Source organism: Pantherophis guttatus, chromosome 13 (genome assembly GCF_059756535.1).
Source record: "Pantherophis guttatus breed Tessera chromosome 13, ASM5975653v1, whole genome shotgun sequence".
NCBI classification, from domain to species: Eukaryota; Metazoa; Chordata; class Lepidosauria; order Squamata; family Colubridae; genus Pantherophis; species Pantherophis guttatus.
The window spans coordinates 2,605,670-2,630,542 of NC_142075.1; the positions used below are offsets into that span (position 1 = coordinate 2,605,670).

Genomic DNA, 24,873 nt, shown 5'->3' on the forward strand with positions numbered 1-24,873 from the left:
AATGCAGCTCACGCAGGAGAGGTGTCACATGGGAACGCCCTCTCGCTCCCATAATCCCCTGTGCAGCCGCATTCTGCACCAGCTGGAGTCTCCGGGTGCACCTCAAGGGGAGCCCCACGTAGAGAGCATTGCAGTAGTCCAGGCGGGAAGTGACGAGTGCCTGAGTGACTATGCGTAAGGAGTCCTGATCCAGAAAGGGACGCAACTGGCAAATCAGGCGAACCTGATGAAAAGCCGCCCTGGCCACGGCTGTCATATGCTCTTCTAAAGACAGCCGTGCATCCAGGAGGACACCCAAGTTGCGAGCCCTCTCCGTGGGGGCCAATAACTCGCCCCCAATAGCCAGCGATGGTGCCAGCTGGCTATATCGGGACGCCGGAAGCCATAGCCACTCGGTCTTGGAGGGGTTGAGTCGAAGCCTGTTACTCCCCATCCAGATCCACACGGCCTCCAAGCACCGGGACATCACTTCAAGGGCATCGTTGGGATGGTCTGGGGTGGAGATGTACAGCTGAGTGTCGTCAACGTACTGATGGAATTCCACCCCGAAGCCACGGATGATCTCGCCCAGCGGCTTCACATAAATGTTGAACAGAAGGGGTGAGAGGACCGATCCCTGCGGCACCCCACACACAAGGCACCTCGGGGTCGACCTCTGCCCCCCTGCCAACACTGACTGCATCCGGTTGGAGAGATAGGAGGAGAACCACCGTAGGACGGTGCCCCCCACTCCCAGCCCCTCCAACCGGCACAGCATGATACCATGGTCGATGGTATCAAAAGCCGCTGAGAGATCTAATAGGACCAGGATAGAGGAGCAACCCCTATCCCGAGCCCTCCAGAGATCATCCACCAATGCGACCAATGCCATTTCCGTGCTGTGCCCAGGCCTGAAGCTGGACTGGCGTGGATCCAGATAGACAGCTTCATCCAGGTACCCAGGCAGCTGTCGTGCCACCACACTCTCAACAACCTTCGCCACGAAGGGAAGGTTGGAGACCGGACGATAGTTAGCCAAAACAGCTGGATCCAGAGCGGGCTTCTTGAGGAGGGGCCTCACCACCGCCTCTTTCAAGGCTGATGGCAAGACACCCTCACCCAAGGAAGCGTTGATAATACCCTGGAGCCAGCCTCGCGTAACCTCCCGGGAGGCCAGTACCAGCCAGGAGGGACACGGGTCCAATAAACATGTGGTCGCATTCAGCCGCCCCAGTATCCTGTCCACGTCCTCGGGAGCAACAGGATTGAACTCCTCCCAAATGACATTCTCAAGACCGGCCTCCATCATCCTGTCTGTACCTACCCAGTTGGAGACCAGGCCTTCCCGAATCTGAGTGATTTTATCGTGCAGATACTGAACAAAATCCTCAGCACGACCCTGCAAGGGATCCTCCTGCGCTTCCGAATGGAGGAGGGAGCGGGTCACCCTAAACAGGGCGGCTGGGCGGTTATCTGCCGATGCGATAAGAGCGGAAAAATAATTAAATTTTTAAATTTAATTTAAATTTAAAATAAATTAAATAATTAAATAGGTAGGTCTTAATATGAGCTCTTACCCGTGTTTGGTCAGATTCAGACCGACTAGACCTCCAACTGCTTTCTAGGCGTCTTTTCCGGCGCTTCATCTCCCTCAGCTCCTCAGAGAACCAAGGAGCCAAGTAGACTCGGCGACGGGTCAGAGGCCGCAAAGGCACGACTCGGTCCAAAGCGCCAGCGGCCGCCCTATCCCAGGCGGCCACCAGTTCCTCGGCCGAGTCATGAGTCAGAGCCTCAGGAAATGGCCCAAGCTCCATCTGGAACCTACCAGGATCCATCAGGCGCCTGGGGCAGAACCATCTAGTTTGTTCCGCCTCCCTGCGGCAGGGTGTAGCGGTTAGAAAGTCAAGCCTAAGAAGGGAATGATCCAACCATGACAAGGGCTCAATCGCTACTGCCCCTATCTCGAGATCATTCATCCACTGCCCAGAGACAAAAATCAAGTCCAGAGTGTGCCCTCCTGTGTGAGTGGGTCCATGAATTAGCTAGGTCAGGTCCATGGCCGTCATGGAAGCCATGAACTCCCGAGCCACCTCAGACGTTTCGCCAACAGATGGCAGGTTGAAGTCCCCCATGACCATAAGCCTGGGGGTCTCCACCGTCACCTCGGCAATCATGTTGAGTAGCTTGGGCAGGGCAGCCGACACGTGGCAGGGAGCCAGGTACATAATCAGCAAGCCCATCTGCCTCCCTTGTCCCCACTTCACCAGGAGAGACTCACTATCTGAGGTGCAGTGGCCTCTCTTGGGCAAGACCCTCAACTATTAGTCTCAACCTAAAGATTTACCTCCATCAACTGGTCCACCTCGGATTTCCAGCTGTCGGGAGAGCTCCTCTCTGAAAGCCTCGTTCTTAAATCGCCGACCGGGAGTTAGTCCACACAGAGGTTTGTCAGCAGGTCGTGCAACCTCTACTTCTTGGGTGATTTCTGCAAATCTCATGACTTGCTATCGAATATTTTTTTTTTTTTAAAAAAAGAGTATTAGAAGAATGGAAGAGTATATTTGTAGCTCAGGCTTGAACTACAACCTGTCGATTCCTTGGTGCTCTCTGAGCTTGTTTTCTTGTAAATGTTTCTCAAAACCTGCATTTTCTGCAAGCCTGGGGATCCCCTGGGGAGAGGGAGTCTGTGCTGGCTATACAGTAGTACTTTGGTATTTGACATTAATTCGTTTTGGTGTGATGGGTAGTAAATAGGACAAGTCCCAAACAAACCATGAGACTTAATGTAACCCCTTCATCATCTACATTCCTTGGTATGTAGACAGACTGCCTGTCTCTTTTCCTATAATAATAATAATAATAATAATAATAATAATAATAATAATAATAATAATAATAATAATAATAATAATAATAATAATAATAATAATAATAATAATAATAATAATAATAATAATAATAATAATTTTATTTCTATACCGCCCTTCTCCCGAAGGACTCAGGGCGGTGTACAGCCTATTTAAAAACACAGACAAAACAACAGTATAAAATTTAAAATAATTAAATGGCCGACTTCCAGTCCATCCTCTGTGGCCATCCTTGTCCTTTTGCACCAACCTTCCCAGCATGGCTGATTTCCTGTTCATTCCCCATAGCCATCCCCCTCTTCCCCTAGTAGCGCGTTGAGTATTAAACAAAGGTCGAGTACTGGGACATTTTCACATCAATTTGCATCAAGAACCAAATTCAACGAGTTTTGAAGCAGTCGAGTACCAAGGTACCACTATATTATACTTATCTCTCCTAGTGACTTTGCTCTATTTTTATCCATGTTTAATGTTTAACTGATTTTTTTGAATATTTTTAATTTTGATTTTATTGTCTGCCACTAAAAGTCACTTTGAGTGAGATGAGCTACCATATAAGTTCGATAAACAGCACACATATTCTGAAATGTGAATAGGAAGAATATTCCAGCACTTAAAAAAGTTTCTATAAAGGACAGCTACCTCAGTAGCAAGGTAGAGTAGCAAAGTAGTGTGCTACCAGTTTTTATAAATTCAAGCATCTGAAGTTAAACAACAAACTTAAATTACCAAACTCTCATCATAGTCTTCTGCCTTTGGATTCACGCAGACAATCATACGGACTTTACCCTCACCATCAAAATAATTCTTAAAAAGATGAGTCAATTTGGAGTCTCGATAAGGGACCATCTGAAGAATTAAGCAGAACAAAACATTTTCAGAGTTTAGGAACTGAGAAAGTGAGGAAAGGAGGAAAAACTACAGAAATAGGTAACTACACACCTTATTGGTTCCATAAGTTTGATTCTCTCGCAAAGCTTCTATACAGGTTCTTAATGTCATCAGTGATTGATTGATATTACCTGGAAGAGTGAATGGCACTTGTCTGACAACCATTTGATATGATGCCTACTCATAAAACAGTTTGTCTTTGTAAGAATTTCTTAATTTCCTGTTTTTTAAAGAACATGGGATCACCTCTCCTATGAAAAGGAAACAGCCACTTTGCATTTTCAATATCCTTGCAAAGGACAGGGAAAGGGAAATTTCCACTTCCAATATAAGGACCATTTTAACTAAACTTTGGACAGTGGTCAAAAGCCTTAGCTAAATTACTACTATGGAAAGTATAAGGGGAAGGTTTATGACAGGGGCCACACCAGGCCAATCTTGGCAGGTTCAGCACTGGATTATGAGGAAATCCCAAGACACTAGACTAAACTAGAAAGTACAACAAATTCTAGAAGACTATGCCAAACCACTTCCATACAGTTGCCCAGAAAACTATTCGTTTTTCTAACTGAGAAGACACCACAAGTTAAACATGACTAGAAGAGATGTTTCACAAGGTAAACTCCACCCAAATAATCCTAACAATCTTCCCAATGCATATCCATCTTTGAAGAAAGGAGGCCTGGAAGGTAGCATAAGGTATAGATAAACATGCTATTTTACTTTTGCCTAGTAAAAGCAGGGACTGAGAATGTTTCAAATCCTTTGCAATTAAAGTTAAAATATTATATTACAATTAAAGTTCAAATAATATTTTCCACCTGAATGGTTTTTCAAAACTAAAGGAATTCCGTATTAATTTTCCTCCAAGATTTATCTATCACTTACAATAAGAAACAAGACCTATCCTAGCTCTTGTATAACAGAAAAAACATACAGAACCAAGAGCCAGAAAAACCTTCTGGCTAAAGAAGAATCTTTCAAAGAAACGTCCATATTTCTGGTGGGCCCTTGGCCTCTGTGATCATTTTGTGGCTTCCCTCACATGTCAGTCAGCCCTGTTTCTTTCTGCTGGGAAGGACAATTTAAAAGAGTATCTCCTGCTTGCTTGAAGGAACGGTCCACTTGAATCCAAACCAGAAATCTTTGACTGAAAGAAGACACACACCCATTCACTGGTATCAAAGCACCCACCAGCCTCACGGAGTCTGTTTCCTTCGGCTTTGGTCCTGTTTGTTCTCTCACTCCCTGCTAGGTCAACCAGGGATAACTGGCTCAAGGATATTAACTCTTTCTCCTGCAAGAGAAGAGATGTTATGGTTTTCAATCAGGAAACTACATATACATACATCAAGCTGAGAATTTCTGGACTTTTTAAGGAAAGCATAAGTTACAGCCAGGTTTCTCAGCAACACTTATGACTTCTGCTACTGGTCGAACAATTATCAGGTTTTGAAAAGTTGACTAAAGAAAGAAATCATCTCTTTGCTAGCCAACCTTGATTTTACCTGCAGAACATTATCTCCATCTGCATTGAGAGGAGCCTGAGCCAGTTTAATTAGAAATACACTGTGGGAACGACTAGATTCTCGATTCAGTTGAGTATGTGCAATGCGCCTCTTCTTTTGGCCTGTTAAAAGGGAAAAAAACATTTTTTAGATCAACTATCATAATGCAGTCAGGGCAGAATTCTAGCTATTATCTCTCAAAGAATATTGTGGACCTGTAATGAATGAAAAAAAAAAAAATCCAACAACAGAAGATAGGAGCACCTTCCCTATCAAGAAAAGGCAAAAACATTTAGGCTATTTTCATGATCTTCCCCTCCCCCAACTTACATTGGCCCCAACTTGCTAGCTTTTAGGAAGGCCCTAACCGCATGGCTGGGCCACTGTGCTTGGCAGATTGGCAATTGTGGGGTGGGGGAGTGGGGAGAGCTTTTACAATGGCTTTGATAAGCTTGATGCAAGGATGGATTTTGCTGATGAACACAGTTGTTTTTGTTTTATTTTATGTTTTATTTATTTCATGTATGTATGTTGCTCTAACTTTTTTATTGGATTGCTGTTTGTTGTGAGCTTAGGGAGATAAGCGGCCACACAAATGCAATCCATCCATCCATCCATCCATCCATCCATCCATCCATCCATCCATCCATCCATCCATCCATATACTATTAAAACTCATGTCTGTTTATTTGTAACCTTTAACTGGGCAAAGCAGTTTACAACAGAGCAACGATTATTAAACCAAGATACCTTAAATAGGCAAACTTATCAAATGCAGGGATTCATTACTTCCGTGGGAACGAAATTTGGGAAACTTATGGATGTTCAGCCATCGACTTCATTGTGGTCACATGATCATTTCTAACTCTCCTTGACAGCTTCCCACAAGGCAACGGGGAAGTTGGCAGTGAAGGTCGCAAGTTCCTTGGGTAAGTCTCTCCTACTTACACAACCTCCCCAACCTCTCCCCACTGGAACTGGTCACTCATGCAATCCTGCATGCCCTCCTATCAGATCCCTAAAAGCGATACTGCCATTCAATCGGAGGAGGGGGGACACTTGGATTCAATTCACTAGCATTGCCTGTTTCAACAGATATTTTACAACCTATATCCTGGCACCAAAGAGCCCTGAGATCCCCTTTACCTGCAGGAATTTTTATAATAGCCATGTGGGTTGTTTCACTTTAAAGGATAATGGTGGGAATGCATGTGTGTTCAGGGTCTCAGAGAAACTAGTAAAGAAAACGTCTTCACACTTGTGTATTGGCTAAAATCTGCATTCTGACTTAAAGGGAGGGGTCTCTACCACTTTAATCCTACTGCCTTGCCTAAGGGTATTCAGATCTTGCTTTAACTGGATGTCTGTCACTTCTGCTTAATAAAAGAAATCCTTTTGAACAACCACGTTTCAAGAGTTCTCACTTTCTTAAGTTAGAAGGAGAGGCGATCCTTACACAAAGCACGATCTGCAAAATGGTCAACCCAGAGAAGCAATCTTCACTCTGCTGAGGGGACCCTGCAAACCATGTCTGAACAAAGCAGAGAGCTGGGAGAAACCAATTGCTGGGGGGAGACATCAACCGCCACCCAGTCAGATGCCTGTTTCATACACCCCATCGGAGAGGATGAGGTAACCCTGGAAAATCCTGAAAAGCCCCGCTGGTCAATTGGCATCGGGAAGAAAGATAGCTGGGATGAGAGATCCAGAGGAGTCACCCTCAGCCGTGGCAACCAAAAACCGGGGTGGAAACTGGAACTAGAAGCCCTTGCTGACTAGGGGGGAACTGACCGAAGCACCCTTGAGGGAGGACTGTCTGAAGAGGCATATAACCCAATTGGTGATGGAAACTTTGGAAAACCTCAACATCCAAAGGGAGCCAGGACAACAACCAAAGGGCACGGGAAGGGCAGCAGTTGCGGATGATGCCACGGGAGGCACCCCCCCTCCTGGAGCCTGCCTATCGAGCAGATGGTGCAGCAGCAGCGGGAGAAGACCCAGCAACCCCTCCCCCTCAGGCTGCATGCACACCGGCGCCCACTCCCAACCACCTCCGAGTCCCGCAACTGGAAAGAGAAACTCCCCCCCCTTGGGGTGAAGTTTGATGGGAATCTGCAGCAATTAGGATTCTTTGTGGCACACGTGCTCACCTACATGCAAGAGTACGGGTGTGATTTCCAAACCCAAGACTCCGGAGTGCGAGTTGTGAACCTAGCCCTAGAGGGTGCCGCTGCCAGATGGATGGCGACCCTGCATAACGCCAACGCACCAGAACTGCGGGATTTCAACCGTCTTATGATGGCCCTGCGACGTCGGTTTGAGGCCCCAGTAGCGGATCGCAAAACACGCGACCACATTAAGGTGGTGAAGCAGGGGCGACTGCCAGTAGCAGAGTATATTGAAGAATTTGGGGACCTCACGTTTCATGTGCACTGGCCGGAAGATATTTTGGTGAGCTGTTTCAAGGACGGGCTGAGTGATGATCTATACAATGCCTGCGTGGCCCAAGGTGCACCGAATCACCTACATGAATGGTATGTCACCGCTGAAGAAGCTGAGATCGATATGGCCAGAAACCAGTATCGAGCAGGGCGAGCATGGAAGAAATCCGCACCCCAATGGAAGCATGAGCCCCTCAAACCATAAACCACATTCTCTCTGAGATCTTCAGCCTGCTTCAAGTGTGGAAAAGCGGCACCGAGCTGCAGAGTGTCGTTCGCAAACACCCGCCCGGAACCACCCACCAGGGGAGAACCCTGCAAAACCGGGTCGGCGTAGGAAGGAGACTGCCCTGAGGAGCAGGGAGACCGTTGAAATTCCATCCTCTAACCTCTTTAGGGAGGAAACCCTGGCATCTGAACAGGAGGAATCACACTCATTCGGAAGCAATCCAAGTGATGAACCACTGGTAAGCAAACCAATTAAGCCGCTTACCCTCCCCTTAAGACTATTTATCCCAAACCAGGACAGGGAGATAAATATCTCCACTCTAGTGGATTCAGGGTGCACCCGTTGTTTGATCAGCCCAACCCTAGTAGGGAAGTTAGGGATTAACGTAAGAAAACTGAAAAATCCCATCACATTCTGCCAACTAGATGGGTCAATAGCAGGAGGGGAGCCAGCTTCTTTTGCTACCGAGCCTCTACATATAGGCATCGGAAGCCACAAGGAAATGCTTACATTTATAGTGGCTCCTGGCATGGAATGGCCATTGGTTCTGGGCCTTGCATGGCTGAAAAAATGGAACCCAAAAATCAACTGGAAACAAGGCATCATAAAATTTCAGATGAATGTGACTTTTGCTGAGAATCCACATAAAGGAACGGAGGGGGCAGAGAATCAAGAAATAGCCATGCCTGGTCATGCCATACCAACTGAGGGCATACTCATAGAATACAAGGATTTGGCTGAGGTTTTTAGTGAAAAAGCCTCAGATGAGCTCCCCCCACACCACGCCTCCGACTGTGCGATAGAAATCTTACCCGGCGCGAAACTCCCTAAACCCAAGATGTACAGCATGTCACCGAGGGAGTTGGAAGAGCTGAGAACATTTATTGAGAAAAAGCTAGCAAGGGTTTCATCGAACCAGCCCGACCAAACATCACAGCCCCAGTGCTATTTAGAGAGAAAAAAGATGGCTCAAAATGTCTATGTGTTGATTTTCGAAATCTGAATATGATCAGTGTGGAGAACATGTATCCCCTCCCCCTTATGAAAGATATGCTAACACACCTCGTTAAAAGGAAAAAATTTTCAAAGCTGAACTTAAGGGAGGCTTACTACCAGGTCAGAATTAAGGAAGGGGATGAGTGGAAAACGGCATTTAACACACCCCTCGGCTGCTACCAATTCAAAGTGTTCCCGTTTGGGTTGCAAGGAGCTCCTGCAGTGTTTATGCAGTTAATAAATGAAGTAATGCATCAGCATTTATATAAGGGGGTCCTGGTCTATTTGGACGACATTTTAATCTATACCGAGACCAAAGCAGAACATGTAAAACTAGTCAGGGCGGTTTTAAACAAACTTCGCTCTGCCAAACTTTATGCTAAACTTTCCAAATGTGAATTCCACCAAGAGAAGATTGACTATTTGGGGTACTGCATTTCACACCAGGGGGTTGAGATGGATCCTCTAAAAGTGCAGGCTGTACTTGATTGGGACCCTCCACGCACACGTAAACAGTTACAGAGCTTCCTGGGTTTTGCCAACTTTTACCACCAGTTTATCCCTGTTTTCGTCCAGATTGCCCTCCCCATCACCAAGCTCTTAAAAACGAAGGGGGAGGACAATCCAAAACCAAAGCAGCCATTGAACTGGAATGCCAGGCGGCATTTGAAAAACTTAAAACGGCTGTTCTCGGCAGAACCAATTCTAAAACACCCAGACACAGAGAAACCATTTGTCATACAAGCAGATGCCAGCGATGTGGCAATAGGAACGGTCCTGCTTCAGAAGAATGAGCAAGACCAACTACAACCCTGCGCTTATACATCCAAAAAGTTGAAAGAGACTGAGCAAAGGTGGGCCATTTGGGAGAAAGAGGCTTATGCAGTTTGTTGGGCGTTGTTAACCTGGAGGCACTTCCTAGAAGGTAGTAAGACCCCTTTTGAAGTCTGGATTGATCATAAAAATCTAGAAGCCCTAAAGACCCCAAGGAAACTCTCCCCAAAACAAGTATGGTGGGCTCATTACTTTAAACGGTTTGATTTTACTCTAAAATATCTCCCGGGGGGGGGGGAACTTTCTGGCGGATGCGCTATCCAGAAAACCGCAGTACAATACTGCAAAGCCATTAATCAAACCCATAGTACAAAACAATCAACTAGCTGCTAGTCACCAGATCCCAGGCAAAACAAGAGACATTGACGGGCAATGACACCACCCGAAATTTTAAACAAGCATTGGCCACTGATGAATGGTTTTTGAACAACAAATCCAGCTGTCTGATGAAAGAAGACTTGGCTTGGGTGGGTGGGTGGGTGGGGGGGAGTTGTATGTTCCTGCCAGCCAATGGTGCCACGACTCCAAATTAGCTGGACATTTTGGGTTTGTGAAAACTTTGCACCTGATTAAAAGACAATTTTGGTGGCCATCAGTAAAAAAGGACATAGAAAGCTATGTAGCTAGCTGCCCCATTTGTGCAGCAGCAAAAAAGACAACAAGGGAAATCCCCAGGTCTATTGCAGAAGGTAGCTGAACCTTCAGCGCCTTGGAGAGATTGCTATGGATTTCATTGTAGAATTGCCAAACAGTGAGGGAAATACTGTTATTTGGGTCGTGACAGACCTATTTTCAAAACAGGCACATTTTATACCCTGCCAAAAGATCCCAATTGCTAAAAGTTTAGCCAAATTATTCCTAATACACATTTATCGACTTCATGGTGCTCTACAAAGATCATTTCCAACAGAGGGATTCAATTCACCTCCAACTTTTGGAGAGCATTTTTGGACTTACTTGGTAGTGGCCAGGGGTTAAGCTCGGCATATAACCAGTGTACTAACAGAAATTCTGAAATTTTGAACTCGGTATTAGAACAATATTTAAGATGTTTCATTAATTTTCAACAGGATAACTGGACCGAACTTTTGCCTTTTGCTGGTTGCGTTTAATAAAGGAAGGGAAGGGAAATTATAGTAGGAGTGAGTGTAAGAGAGGGAGGAAGAGAGGAGGAAAAGGAGAAAGGAAGAGGAAGTAGGGAGGAGAAGAAAAGGGGGAGGAAGAGAAAGTAAGAAGGAAAGAAAAGAGAGAGGTGGTAGGTTTGAGGAGAAAGATTGCTGTACAATAAAAAAGATGAAAGGGAAGAAAGCCAACCCCAAACAAATATAAATATATTAAGATAAAGAATGAATTGTTAAACTTTAAAGAATAAAAGAGAATAAATATGAATAAATAGCAATAATTAGAAACACACATACAAACATACAATGTGTTTTCTTTGAACAGAGTATTTGGCCGGTTCACAAATTTAAACAATGTTTAGTCATTTCAATTAAATTTACAATTTCTATATTTCCTTTTTGCCATATTTATTCATCTATTGTTTTAAAAAAACAATATTACCCTTCATCCTCATCTCTAATCTTAATCAAATTCAATTTTTTCCTTCTATTCTATATTATACCCCTTCCCATTGCCATCTATTTTTATATCCATCCTCACATTGGTTAATTATGTAATATTACACTTGTTTAATACAAATTTAACGTTTTAATATAAATCAATTTATAACTATCTTTTTTGTATATTAATCAATATGAACATGAATATTCCAATTATTTCCATGCAATCCAATTTCTTACAAATCAATTAATTATATTTACCAATAATAAACCAAATAATTTTCCCCATATATTCCTCCAAACCACAATTTAACCATTTCTGCTTTCAACACAATATACAATTAATAGTATCTCAATTATTACAATTCCCTAGTTAAATAGAGCTTTTTTTCTTTTGTTTTAAAATCTTGAACTCTCCTCTTTTGCCCTAAATTTCCCATTGTTTGCACCTACCTTTTTTCATGAGGAAAAAGAAAAGAAATCTACCTCTGCCTAATTTTCCAACGTAACAGCCAATACCCTGCTTTATTTTCAATTTCGTTTTCAGCTTGATTTGCATAAGGAGAAAAAAAAAATCTGCTCCAGCAATTTAGCTCTTTGCAGCAAGCAGCTGAGCCCTGCGCAAAACAGTTGAGAGCAAATCAGCTGAGAGTCAGGAGGCAGATCTAATCAACGGGCTAATTAGCTTATGCTGAAGCTGAAAGGAGTTGTTTTTTCTTGCTGTTTGCTTGCAAGGAGGTAACTGCTATGAGGCACAGGCCAAAGGGTGGGGGCCACCCTTCTTGCCACTTAGTGCCCCCGTTGCCCCCTTTTGCCTCTAGCACCCCCCTGCTGCCCCCCTTAGGCACTTTGGGAACCACTGGCTTAACTACTTAACAACCGGTTCTACCAAAATAGAATCCAACCACTGGGTCTACTCATTTATTTTTGCAGACACCGGTCTACTCATTTGTTTTCTTTTAACATTGATCAGCTGTAAGGCGGCCATTTGAAGGTCAAGAGTTTAAACAGTTGTTTTCCCCTCTAGCCATCAGCTGGGACTCAGGAGGCAGCAACAGATTGGGAGTGGGGCCAAATAAAAGGTAAGAATAATGCAGGTGGGGGGGTAGGCGGGAGGGGGGAGGAACCGGTTCGGTGATGTCATATCATCAGCGCTACTGGCTCGCGGGAACCGGGCCGAACCGGGAGAAACCCACCACTGAAGTCCATACAGTATTCCATATTAGTTTACTCAAGCGAGAAGTAATCTCAGACCACCTGCATCTACACCACCTGTGCCCATCATGATTGAAGGTGAACAACACTTTGAAATCAAGGAAATCCTTGACTCTAGAATCCACAGAGGGAAAATCCAGTATTTAGTTGCTTGGAAACATTTACCATCAGCACACAATGAATGGGTTGCTAAACACCACGTTAGGGCTCCAATCTTACTGAGAAAATTTCACTCCCAATACCCTAACAAACCTTGTTGATATACTATCATGAAATCTTGTGTATATTTGTTTTTTTCAGGTGGACCCTTTCACTTTCTAAGGTGGGTAGCATGTCAGATCCCTAAAAGTGATACTGCCATTCAATTGGAGGAGGGGGGACACTTGGATTCGATTTACTGGCATTGCCTGTGTCAACAGATAATTTACAACCTATATCCTGGCACCAAAGAGCCCTGAGATCCCCTTTACCTACAGGAATTTTTATGATAGCCATGTGGGTTGTTTCACTTTAAAGGATAATGGTGGGAATGCATGTTTGTTCGGGTTCTCAGAGAAACTAGTAAAGAAAACATCTTCACACTTGTGTATTGGCTAAAATCTGCATTCTGACTTAAAGGGAGGGGTCTCTACCACTTTAATCCTACTGTCTTGCCTAAGGGTATTCAGATCTTGCTTTAACTGGATGTCTGTCACTTCTGCTTAATAAAAGAAATCCTTTTGAACAACCGCGTTTCAAGAGTTCTCACTTTCTTAAGTTAGAAGGAGAGGCGATCCTTACACCTCCCTGACCCACGACACACCATATGCATCCCAACATATGCCCACTTTCATGCAACCTTCCCAATCCATGCTGCACCTTTCACACACATCACACCCTCCCCCATCCAGCAGCAGCCATTTTGGGCTGGCCTTGAACTCACAACTTCTTGTCAACTTCCCCACTGACTTTTTCTCTGCAAACTTCTCAAAAGCAAAGCAAATGGGGACAGGGGGAGATTTCCAATGCACCATCAGCTTTCCATAAGAAAATTCAATGGGGAAATCAGCATAAAGTTAGAAGTCACTCCCACTGCTTTTTTGTCCATCTGTGGGCATTCTGTTTCTCTGTTTAGGTAAGGAAATATCTCTGAAATAATGACCCAATGTGACACAAGCTTCTAGAAAATTCTAAATGGAAAAGAATTACAGTTAATGAATATGTATTCTGCTACAAATACACCCTTCCAAACTTGTAAATTACCACTGAAACTCATACCTGCAAATACAGACAAAAGAGAAATGCTGCACCTTATAGATGAGTTATTTTATAATGACAATCACTTGAATCACAAGGCTTTAAAAAGGACAAAGCAGATCAATGGGACAGTTCAGCATGACTTTTAGTCCATGGCTCTGTAGCAGGGGGGCTTCAATACAGTGGCCAGGTCCTATTGGGGGCTTTTCAGGGGACAGCCAATTATCTGGTTGACTAATACAGAAACAAGATGCTGAATAAAACATGTTTCCTTTCACGCCTCATGGCTCTTTTACTCAGTAGTACTCTGTCTTCGAAGTGATTTAACATGGAGTGTTTAAAGTGACATTTTCAGGAAGTAACTCCATTTCTTACCTCTCCAAAACACTTCAAAGGCTTCTTCTGTAGATTTAACTTCTACCTCAGTGCAACCTGCAACATACATGTTGTGATTTTGATCCTCACGGAGAATTTTGGATTGAGGAAACCTGCAACAGGGATATTCCAATGATATCAGTTATCTAAAACAATTAGTTCCTTTTAATAATTTAAACAATTCAGCCAAAAGACGACCAGCGGTAGATGCAAGCATTTCGTATTGACTCATCAGCACCTACATTACAATAACACGGTTGAAATCAGCCTCAAGAGCATTAATTAAGCCTATAACATATGCAGGAAAGCAACCAATGGCCTTATGCCCATGGGAGGCATAGATTGACATAAAACCGTTACTGCATGCACAAGGGGGGGGGCTTCAGTTAATGGCAACTGCCTCAGCAAGCCGCTGATATCAGGTATCAATATTTGACAGTTACTTAAGACAATGTTGACTTAGATGCATTCTAGTTTCTGCTGAGACTAATTGACAGCTATCATTAGCTTTATCCAGGCAAGCGAAGAGGACAGAGGGAAACACAGACTGTCCAGATTACACACAGGGATACAAGCATATTCTCTTGTCCATGCAAACTACTAGCAAGCAATAGTCACATTACAAGCTTTACAAGGTAGAAAGCAACCACTGATTACTACAAAGGTAGGGAAGGTAATGTCCACATACGTGAAGTCAGCATTCCGCAGTGGAGTGCCACAGTTGTTCCACCTACCAAAGAAAATAATTTCCCCCAGTGACTTTCCTTGTTACTAAATATTTAGCTGAAGAGCATTTTCCTAAGAACCACTGTTATCATGACAGCTACTAAGTCTCAGAAAACATTCCTGTGCCCTGTTAAAGAATTGTCCAAATTTTGGCAACAACTGATAATTAAACCAGGCTAAACCAGAGTGTCAACAGGAGAAACAACAGCCTTAAAAGCAAGTCCTACTTAGCAATGTCTTTTGATAAAGCAGACTTTTAAAAGGCTATTTCCAAAGGCTATGAACATGGGAAAGCTACATCTCTCCAAATTTAGAGCTCAAAACAGTAGGATGCTACTGTTCAGATAGGCTTAGAACCGGACAGAGTGTCAAGGAGTATTTGAGGGGTATTTGAAGACAGAGTGTCGAGGGGTATTTGAAGCACTGGCGTCTCCCGAGGGGCTAAGACAGAGCCTGTTTTTCCCAAGCCATCAACCACTATCTATAATCTACTATATACATTACCGTTCCTTGAATCTAAATCACTGAACCACAATTTTACATGCATTTACTATAACTGGCTTGTTAGCATAGTTCCCGATTGAAGAAAAACTACTCACTTTGGTTTTGTGGGATCAAGCGGAGATTCATCCAAAAGATCATAAATGTAGTTGTTATAGATTTCAATGTAAGACACAAACACACTGTAGACACTGTCTTCATCAACATCTTCCAGTCTACAATTATCTTGCACATTGATCATGTCAGCAATTTCAGGGTCTACTTGTCGCCTGCCAAGGTGAGAATCATCTGCAGTTATTGCTTCAATGAAGCATCTATAACATTCCTGAATTATCCCAGTCAGTCAGAGCCACTTACTTGCCCAGTGTCTTGGGAACTGGAAGTGCTTCTCTCTTCTGGCGTTCAAGTAAAGCATCCACTTCACATTGTACCTCAACTCCATTCTTATCATCAAGTTTGAAGACCTGGGGATTAAAGGTCACAGGAAAAATAAGGAGTTCCTTGCCAAGAGATACCCAGAAAGTGTTATTTAACTAGTTATGCGACAGTAATGAAAGCAGTTAAGCTCCCGATCCTGGCCAGAATTCTTGAGTTCAGTTGAAAAGGGATGACTTTACTTGAGACTGGCAGACCTGCCTCACTCTCTCAACTCACTACCACAATTTTAACAAGTTCAAAATGCATCAAATACAATCAGATACTACCTTCAGAACAACCTATTTTCAGAAAACTGTTTGTGGAAATAGGGGGGATTCTTCATCTCCACTTGCTTTTTCCTTCTCTTTCCCAATTTTTCTTCTCCTTCTTTTCCTCAGGGTCTTATGGCTGTCAATTTTTAAGCCCTTGTATTTATTTGTGCTAACCTGCCAATTCCCAAGACTTGGAGACTGAACTCACGTAGCGCTTGGCCTGAAAAGGCGCTATGCTGTTGAAGATCATGTCCAAGCAACGAGGAAGCAGACCTCCCTCACCAGGTGATCCTGTCATAGTGTGTGTTTTTCCACTCCCCGTGACTCCATATGTAAAAAGGAGGCCTAGAATTCAAAAGCACAGAGACACAATTTTGTTATATACTGTATGAAAATACTTTACCATCATTTTTTGCCATCTAATGAGAAACTTTTAAACATAGCACAAGTTACCAAGATGTCCAAATCATCAGTTGTCAATGGACTTTGCAATGCAGTTAACAAGTACAATCAATGTGCATGAAGAAAGAGTTATGAGATGGGTCTTCTGGTCTAAAACCTAATTCTCAGAAAAACATTAAACAAGGGGAGGTTGAAAAATTATTTTCTTAAGTTTCTTTTGAAGAAATTGGCATGAAAGAGAACTTGCAGTGGTTTTTAAAAATTGTGCCAAGTGTTCAAAACTGCATCAGCACTAGAGACAGTTTATAAACAGATGTTTTCAAGCCCTGAGCAATATATACTGCTCAAAAAAATAAAGGGAACACAAGCAGAAGACATCCGAGATCTGAATGAATGAAATAGTCTTATTAAATACTTCGTTCTTTACATACAGTAGTTTATACACTGCTCAAACATCTAAAGGGAACACAAAACTACTGTATGTAACGAACAAAGTATTTAATAAGGCTATTTCATTCATTCAGATCTCGGATGTCTTCTGCTTGTGTTCCCTTTATTTTTTTTGAGCAGTGTAATTTAGGCATATTTCATTCTAAAGGAACAGACTGAAGAAGATCCATGCGGTCGTCTTGGCAATGAATCAAATATGTTTTTTCCTAATGCCTTCTTCCAAGTTTTTTTTTTTTTAATTTTTCAGTCTTACAAATGAGATCTTTTACTACCATATTCAATCCTCTTTTCAAATTTGAAAAGGTAATCCTGAGCTCAAAATTACGGTATATATGTGTTCTGGGAACTTTATTCATAGTTTTGAGCACTATGATTAAGCTACTTATGGTAACCCTTCTTTGACAAATTTCCATTATGCACTATTATTACTAATAGTTAGTAGTATAGCAGGAAATAAGTTGTTCATGTTGTTTTTTTAATTAGTTATTGCATCTAAGCAAGAACGGGAAAGGATAGATATAAGTGTATTAACAATCTAACATAACTTAATTAAATTAGAATTTAAAAGAAAAATGGCTTGGAATATTTAACAGAACAATTCCAAATTTTGAGTAATTACCCAAGTCTTCTTCTCTAACTCTTGAGGGGAAAAAATAATTTGCTAAATTAAATGTTGACCATCACAAATCAATCTTAGAAATTTAGACTAACAGAGTTGGAAGGGACCTTGGAGGTCTTCTAGTCCAACCCTCTGCTTAGGCAGGAAACCCTACACCACTTCAGACAAAGGGCTATCCAACCTCTTCTTAAAATCTACCATTGTAAATCAGATTTTTCCTACCTTTATTGCATGAAATTGTTTTAAGTTGAATAAAATAAAGCATTATGAAGTAAATCCAACTTTAAAAAAAAACTTGGCAGGTGGTCTCCTGCTCAAGCAGTAGAAGACCTCCAAAGTCCTTCTAGCCTTATTATTCTACACTGTAACAGTATTATGGCAAATCTAGTTTACTCCCCGAATAATACTCCCTGGACGTATGATTTACTTGCTATTTTTAAAGTACATTATGCCATAAATAATACATTGCATTGGTAGAAGAATCAGAATTAAATCCACAACCTAATAGTCTATGTGTATATAAATTGTACTATTAAATGTTGGTCCTGAAACTGAGATCTAAGCAATGGGAACAAACGATAACTCTCAAGCTGAGTCCAATGAAGAGTTAAATTCTTGAAACTTTTCCAGCCCTCAGTTGCAAGAATTGAATGGTAACCTTAAATAAGTGTATCCATGCAAACAGCATCTGTGCAGTGACAATTGCATAGAGAAATTCATTTCAATTTTGTATCAATTTATGTAAATAATGGAATACATAGAACACCTCACAATTTAATTTTGAGCATCTTATTCACATTTATCTTATTCTTGATACGGCAAATAATTTTAGGTTATGTTCCTTAATTTGCCTAGAACAGGGAGAACATTCAAATTTAAGAAATTAAAATAATAAGAAAAATTATGAAATCCTTATACCTTAAACAGGAGTCAGGAAGCTATATTTTATTTCATTATTTATTTATTAATCAAATTATACACCACCCATCTCACTAAGTGACTCTTGAGCGGCTTACAAAAAACCCCACAACCCTCCCTTACAAAAATAGTGTTTTGGAAAGAGCACCCTCAAGCCACCAACCATCCCCAGGGGTGCTTACCACTCTTACCACACTCAAAGAAAGAGATAATAAATGCCGAGTTGGTGTGATTTGTCAAGAGATAACCGACTCAGCATTTATTCTCTCCTCCTTTGTATGATAACATCTGCATTTTTTTAACTTTTCAATATGAACTATTTTTTTCCACTTTTAATATCAATTCAAATTAATTTATTATTTTTATACATTTGCATATTACAAGTTAAATCTAGAGGACAACCTGCATTTAAGTCCTACTCAACATTAGCTATAGGAGTGACCAAAAGACTAACATTGAATAAAATGTTTGGCTTAATAAAAATAAGAAAAAAAATTATTCTAAAGTTTTGGGAATTTTTAAAATGTTTAAAGTTTTTAATTTTGGAAGAACTTCCAGAAATTTTATTTTTTTTAAAAAAATAACTAGACATTTTTAAGTTTTGAAATTTTTAACAATATTTTAGAATTTTAAATTTTATATTAGAATTCTATTTATTTATTTCTGGGAAATATCTTATGCATTTCTTGAACATTTTGTAAGTTTTAAAATTACAAAAAATCCTTTAAAAATCCTTTAAAAAATTAATCCTTAAAAGAACCAGGGAAAAGAAACATACTCATGGAAAAAGAAACTGACTGTTATGACTTGTACAATATGTTTCATATATGTATTTATGCCAATGGAGTACCCAAATTACATATGTGACAAATGTAGAGTAAATGAATTACTGGAAGAAAAAGCAAAGGTTTATTTATTTATTTATTTATTTATTTATTTATTTTATTTCTATACCGCCTTTCTTCCGTAGGACTCAAGGCGGTGTACAGTCAAGAAAAATATAGACACACAAACATCATAAAATTGCTAATTAAAATTATTACTTAGTTTGGTCAATTAAATAAAACCCAGAATTAGATAACATTTAAAAAATCATTCACATGTTCCAAGTACAGAAACAGATTTCCACTACTGATATGTCCTTATTTACTAACTGCAATTGAGATCAGGAAGTCCATCTTTCAATGGCACAGTTGTTGAACACAACATCAGTGATCATGCCAACTCACATCAGGTCTGACCAGTTACATGAATCAATGGTTCTTAAGTGCAACATCACAGGACTATGAGTTGCAACTTTCTGCTGACTTTCCCATTAAGTTTGTTCATTGGAAGCAAACTGTTAAGGTTGCAAATATATTTTATTTGATTGAAGTCTACTATAACCATTACAAGCACCTAAATCACATGACCCCTGGAACATTGCAATGGACACAACTTTGAGGACCACTTGTAAGTCTAATTTTTCAATGTTATCGTAACTTTTAACGGTCACTGGTCAGTAAGTGAAAAATACCTGTATCTTGTTAATATAATACAATTTTTGCAAGCTGCTTAATACTATAATATAGAGTGGCACAGTGGTTAGAATGCAGTATTGCAGGCTAACTCTGCCCACTGTCAGGAGTTTGATCCTGACCAACTCAAGGTTGATTCAGCCTTCCATCCTTCCAACATTGGTAAAATGAGGACTCAGATTGTTGGGGGCAAGAGGCTGACTCTATAAACGACTCAGAGTACTGTAAAGCACTGTGGATTTGAGTGCTATTGCTATATTACTGTAATTGCATTGTTTGAACTTGCTGTTAGTATAATTAAATTAAAAACTGCAATAGGAAGCAGGAATTTTGAATCAATTATATGAACTAATGTAATTCTTTGTTGGGGGGGAAAGATTCATATTGCTAGTCCAGAGAAATTCAGTCTTAATAACTTAATTACATCATACCATTTTTTCCACGGATAAGATCTTCCACTAGAGGTTTAGCAACCACATCAAATACATGTTTCTGAGAAATGCTTGTGCTAAACACTTCTTTAAATGAATACTGAACCTGGAAAAAAAGTTTAACAGTTAGGAAGCAATTAACCAGCAGTTTCTTATTTGCTGTTTCACCTAGTCCTCTCATTTACTTTCATACTGCATCAAAGTTTTGAATGCACAACTATTTCATGGTCAATTTATCTAATGCTCCAACAATAACAACTGTGGTCCTTTTCCTATTTTCTTGGGAAAAAGTAACTAGTACAAAAAAAATATATAAAAGTTTTTATTTTCCTGTAATAATGCTGAATGCTATTTGGTAGATTAATCAGTCTTCCCAAAAGCACGTTTTTCTTCATCCATTATGTATTTCCAGCAACAGAATCACTAAAAAGAACCTTAGTATGATTAAAAGGTAAAGGTTCCCCATGCACATATGTGGTAGTCTTTCCTGACTTTAGGGGGTGGTGCTCATCTCCGTTTCAAAGCCAAAGTGCCAGTGCTGTCCGAAGACATCTCCATGGTCATGTGGCCAGCATGACTAAATGCCAAAGGCGCACAGAACACTCTTACCTTCCCACCAAAGGTGGTCCCTATTTTTCTACTTGCATTTTTTACGTGCTTTCAAACTGCTAGCTTGGCAGAAGCTGGGACAAGTAACGGGAGCTCACCCCATTACATGGCACTAGGGATTCGAACCGCTGAACTGCCAACCTTTCGATTGACAAGCTCAGCGTCTTAGCCACTGAGCATGACCGTATTTTTCAAACTATAAGATGCTCCGGACTACAAGACGCACCTAGCCTTTGGGGAGGAAAACAAGAAAAAAAAATATCTGCCTGCCTCCCAGCAATTTGCCTTCTTGTAGCAAAGAGCAAACAGCCTGGTCCGCTTCAGCACAGCCTGATTTAGCACAAGCAGCTGATTGGGATTTGGATCTGCCTCCCGGAATACTGCCGATCAGCTGTTCCAAGCTGCGGGGATCACTGCTGCCCATTGCCGCCTCGCACCCTATTTTTGGCCTCCTCACGTCCCGTTTTCAGCCTGTTCCAGGTAGCAGGCAATGCCACCGCTGCCACCTATCCCCGCCACCTGGAATGGGCCAAAAATGGGCCACCCGGAATCAATCCCTGCAGCCTGGAACAGCTGATTGCCAGTATTCTGGGAGGCAGATCCAACCGCCAATCAGCTGTTCGTGCCAAATCAGGCTGTGCTGAAGTTGACCAGGCTGTTTGCTGCAAGGAGTCAAATTGCTAGGAGGCAGAGGCCGAAGAGTGGGGGCCGCCAGGTGGGTGGGGCTTCAGCAACATGCACTCTATAAGACGCACAGACATTTCAACCCACTTTTTGGGGGGGGGGGGAGTGCATCATACACTGAAAAATACGGTAATTCAAAAAGGAATTCCAATCCTATGCATACAGACTATGATAAATGCAGCTGCCTTAAATGACACAATCCTAATAAAATTGTAGATTGAAACCCATAGTTAACAATAGCACATTTTCAATGAAAACTACCTCTTTATATTCTCCATTACGGGCAATACGGTACCCATCAGGTGAGTGAACTTGGACTGTCGTGCTGCTGATCACTTCTATGCAACACTCTTGGTTTGATACACCGACTGGACGGACCCGGCAATATACCTGAACAGAGAAAAAAGTGCCCTATTTAGATACACCAGCTTAAGACTGTCCTCCTTGTTTACGGAGCAAATATCAAAATGGAAAGTCTTTACAACTAGTCCTCAACGTACCACAATTGAACCCACAATTTCAGTTTTAAGTTGGGTCACATGACTACCTGATTTTTACCACCTTTTTTGCAATGGTCATTATGCAAACCAGCACCCATAAAACAACCCTATTATTTTATTAGTTTTAGAATTTTAAAACCAGTAGTAAGTTCCATTTTGGGGGATACATTGTAACTTTAAACAGCCGCTAAGCAACTGGTCCTAAGTTGAGGACCATTTGAACTAGCATCAGAAGATCAGTCCAATGGTTTGTAGCTCATATGTGCTTCGATTAAGGCATCGATCTTTTTAGGTTGGCAATCTTTGAAATCGCCTTGATACCAGACGTTTCTGGGGTTTAAAACAACCTTATCATAGCTGGATGAAAAACCACTTACCCAGAATCAAGGAAATAATGCATTAATAAAATAAAGAAGCAAGCAGCTTTCAGAGTCAAATTCTATAATATGCAAGTACAGATTAAAAAGCTAATTCTGCTGTAAATCAGCCACTTACCCCAACAGGATCCTTCAAACTATTGTTAGATGCTTTTTTAAATGCATGTTTCCTAGGAGTTTTAGTTCTTCTGGAAGTTAATAAATGTCAGATAAGTTACAAATAAAATCAAAGATGCACACTACACAAGGCAATCAACTCAACTGATCTATGAAATGCTCTATTGCAGCAATGCAGAGGAAGACCAAAGCAGCCACAGAGGCTTTTAAAAGCAGCTAATACAAGTGGTATTACTTTATTAATACTAATAAACGATGTGAAGAATGCGTGGACATGTTACTTAGAAGATGCCTTCGAATATCCATAACAACTGCATGCAAAATCTTCTTTTTGAGAGTGCTGTCACCACTCTTGCTTTAATCACTCTTCTTGCAAGAAAAAAAATTGCTCAACTTTTCCACATTTCTGGATTAACTATTGTGAACAGAAAACCCAAATCCACGAAGGAAAATGAAAGCTGGGAAGATTGGTCTATTTTCCACCAGAATTTTGGTAGATTTAAAACCCACCATTCTTCTACTGTCTCACAAAGGCCAAATCTCTTTAATTGTGAAAATCCTATCAGTGTGTACCTTAATACTGTACCCTTTATCTGAAAAGGCTGATGATTCCATTCCTATACCTGTACAGCAGTTGACTATTGTGCCAGATCCCACTGCTTTCGTTTAGAAGAACACATAAAGTAGTAAATACACCAGTTGTGAAGGGGGGGGGATAGGAATTTTATTTCTACATCTAGAAAGCATCACTTGGGGAAGGTAATCATACACAGCTTCAAGCCTTGCCTTTTGCAAATGTAGCACACTTCCTAAAAGCCTTAACCGGACTCCCCCAAACTGACAGGCCAGTAAAATCTGCCTAGAAGCAGGCAATTCAAAATCCCAGTAAGCGGGGCCTGTCCCTTTCCTGGCAACTGCTCTATGGGAACAGGATAAAAGAGAAACAGGCATTAAAGCGGATAAAGAGGCCTGGCTATGCGCATGGTAGAAGGCGAGCCGGGATTTCCCTTCCCAGAGAAAGGGGCCCTCTATCCATCTGAACTCCCACAGGGCCAGGGAAGTCGGGCCGGGCTTCTCCTCCGCGACGGCCGACGGCCCAGCTCCTTCGCACCGCTGCTCCCCCGGAACCCCAGGCCAAGGCCGGAGCAGCCCCGGGTGAAGCAGCTCCGTCGGGGAAGAAGCCTCGGGCTACGCGCCGCATCGCCCACCGCGGCCCTCCGAAAGGAGCGGGGAAAACTTACGCCGCCGCCTTCATCGCGCCGCCCCGACCTCTCGCCCAGAGCGGTTCAAACGTTCCCTCCACTTCCCAGCATCCGTTGCACCGCCCCGTTTTTAAATAGAGCCAATCGGGGAGAGGGGGCGGGGCAGGAAGGAGACGCCCCTCCCTCTTTCGGGCGTGTTTGGCTTGTGGCGTCATAAAGGCGGGCGGGCGCCAGGAGCTTGGGCTTCCGGCAGGTCTTTTTCTGGGTTGAGTTCCCCGTAGGCGGTTGGGGTTGGAGGGGGAGGGAAGACCCTCAAGTGCCGCCGCCGCTGCTTCCCCTCCCTCCCCCCCCCCACTTCGTGTTTCTTTTATTTCTCTTATATAGGCCCAATAATCAGGATGCAAGTCGTGAGAACATAAACAGTATTTATTTCTTTGTTTCTATTGCAGGAGATCATCAGGCAAGTCAAAGGAACTGTTCAGGACATCAGAATATATACACAGTAGGAGGAGTCAAATGGTAAGGAGGAGTCAGTGGGTGGGACAATTGATGTGTGGATGATTAACCCTTACATGACTTTAAATATGTACATATAGTTAGGTATTTTCAACATGCAACACTTCGGGAGCCGGAGGAGGAGCCTGAAAGGAAAAAGGGAAAGCCAGCGGCAACTGTGGGAGTTGGGAGCTCAGCCTGGTCAACCAAAATCCAAAGGCATCATTGATGTATTAATTTATTAAGAAAATCTTCAGGTGACACCGAACGGCTTGCAGAAACACAGAAATCTGCAGAAATTGAAATGCCATTTAAATACAAGAGACCCTCACTAACTCAACTAACCTGCCTGAGGCGAGGCCTCCTTCGCCAACTCCTGACCACAGTCCTGCCCTTCTTCCCCCCTATTGGCTCCCTGGGTCAGGTGACTGTCCAGAAGGACGTGGGGTCTGGGGCGGCTCAACGTCGGCAGTTCCACGCGGCCAGCAGGGGGCAGCTTTCTC

General features: G+C 42.2%; 1 protein-coding gene across 14 annotated transcripts in view; it reads right to left on the reverse strand.

Annotated features, from left to right (window-relative positions):
* The window catches only part of KIF23 (kinesin family member 23), a 39,946-nt gene extending 15,711 nt beyond the window's left edge, over nt 1-24,235 (reverse strand). For 4 of the 14 annotated variants that reach the window (XR_015729755.1, XR_004594372.3, XM_034435576.3 and 1 more), the window contains exons 1-14: nt 23,915-24,234; nt 22,675-22,744; nt 21,941-22,069; nt 20,387-20,492; nt 16,258-16,394; nt 15,718-15,824; nt 15,459-15,629; nt 14,822-14,863; nt 14,134-14,246; nt 5,246-5,367; nt 4,932-5,034; nt 3,789-3,868; nt 3,576-3,695; nt 2,324-2,483 (exon numbers count right to left, since the gene is read on the reverse strand). Coding sequence is in view for 9 of the 14 variants with exons in the window: in XM_034435576.3 (XP_034291467.2) it covers nt 2,324-2,483; nt 3,576-3,695; nt 3,789-3,868; nt 4,932-5,034; nt 5,246-5,367; nt 14,134-14,246; nt 14,822-14,863; nt 15,459-15,629; nt 15,718-15,824; nt 16,258-16,394; nt 20,387-20,492; nt 21,941-22,069; nt 22,675-22,744; nt 23,915-24,090 (1,636 nt within the window). In the remaining 5 variants the exon portion in view is untranslated. Of the gene's footprint in view, nt 1-2,323; nt 2,484-3,575; nt 3,696-3,788; nt 3,869-4,931; nt 5,035-5,245; nt 5,368-14,133; nt 14,247-14,821; nt 14,864-15,458; nt 15,630-15,717; nt 15,825-16,257; nt 16,395-20,386; nt 20,493-21,940; nt 22,070-22,674; nt 22,745-23,246 lie in introns of all 14 variants that reach the window. The other 10 variants (XM_087877843.1, XM_087877840.1, XR_015729754.1 and 7 more) reach the window with 6 other exon arrangements.
* Nucleotides 24,236-24,873: the final 638 nt, after the last annotated feature.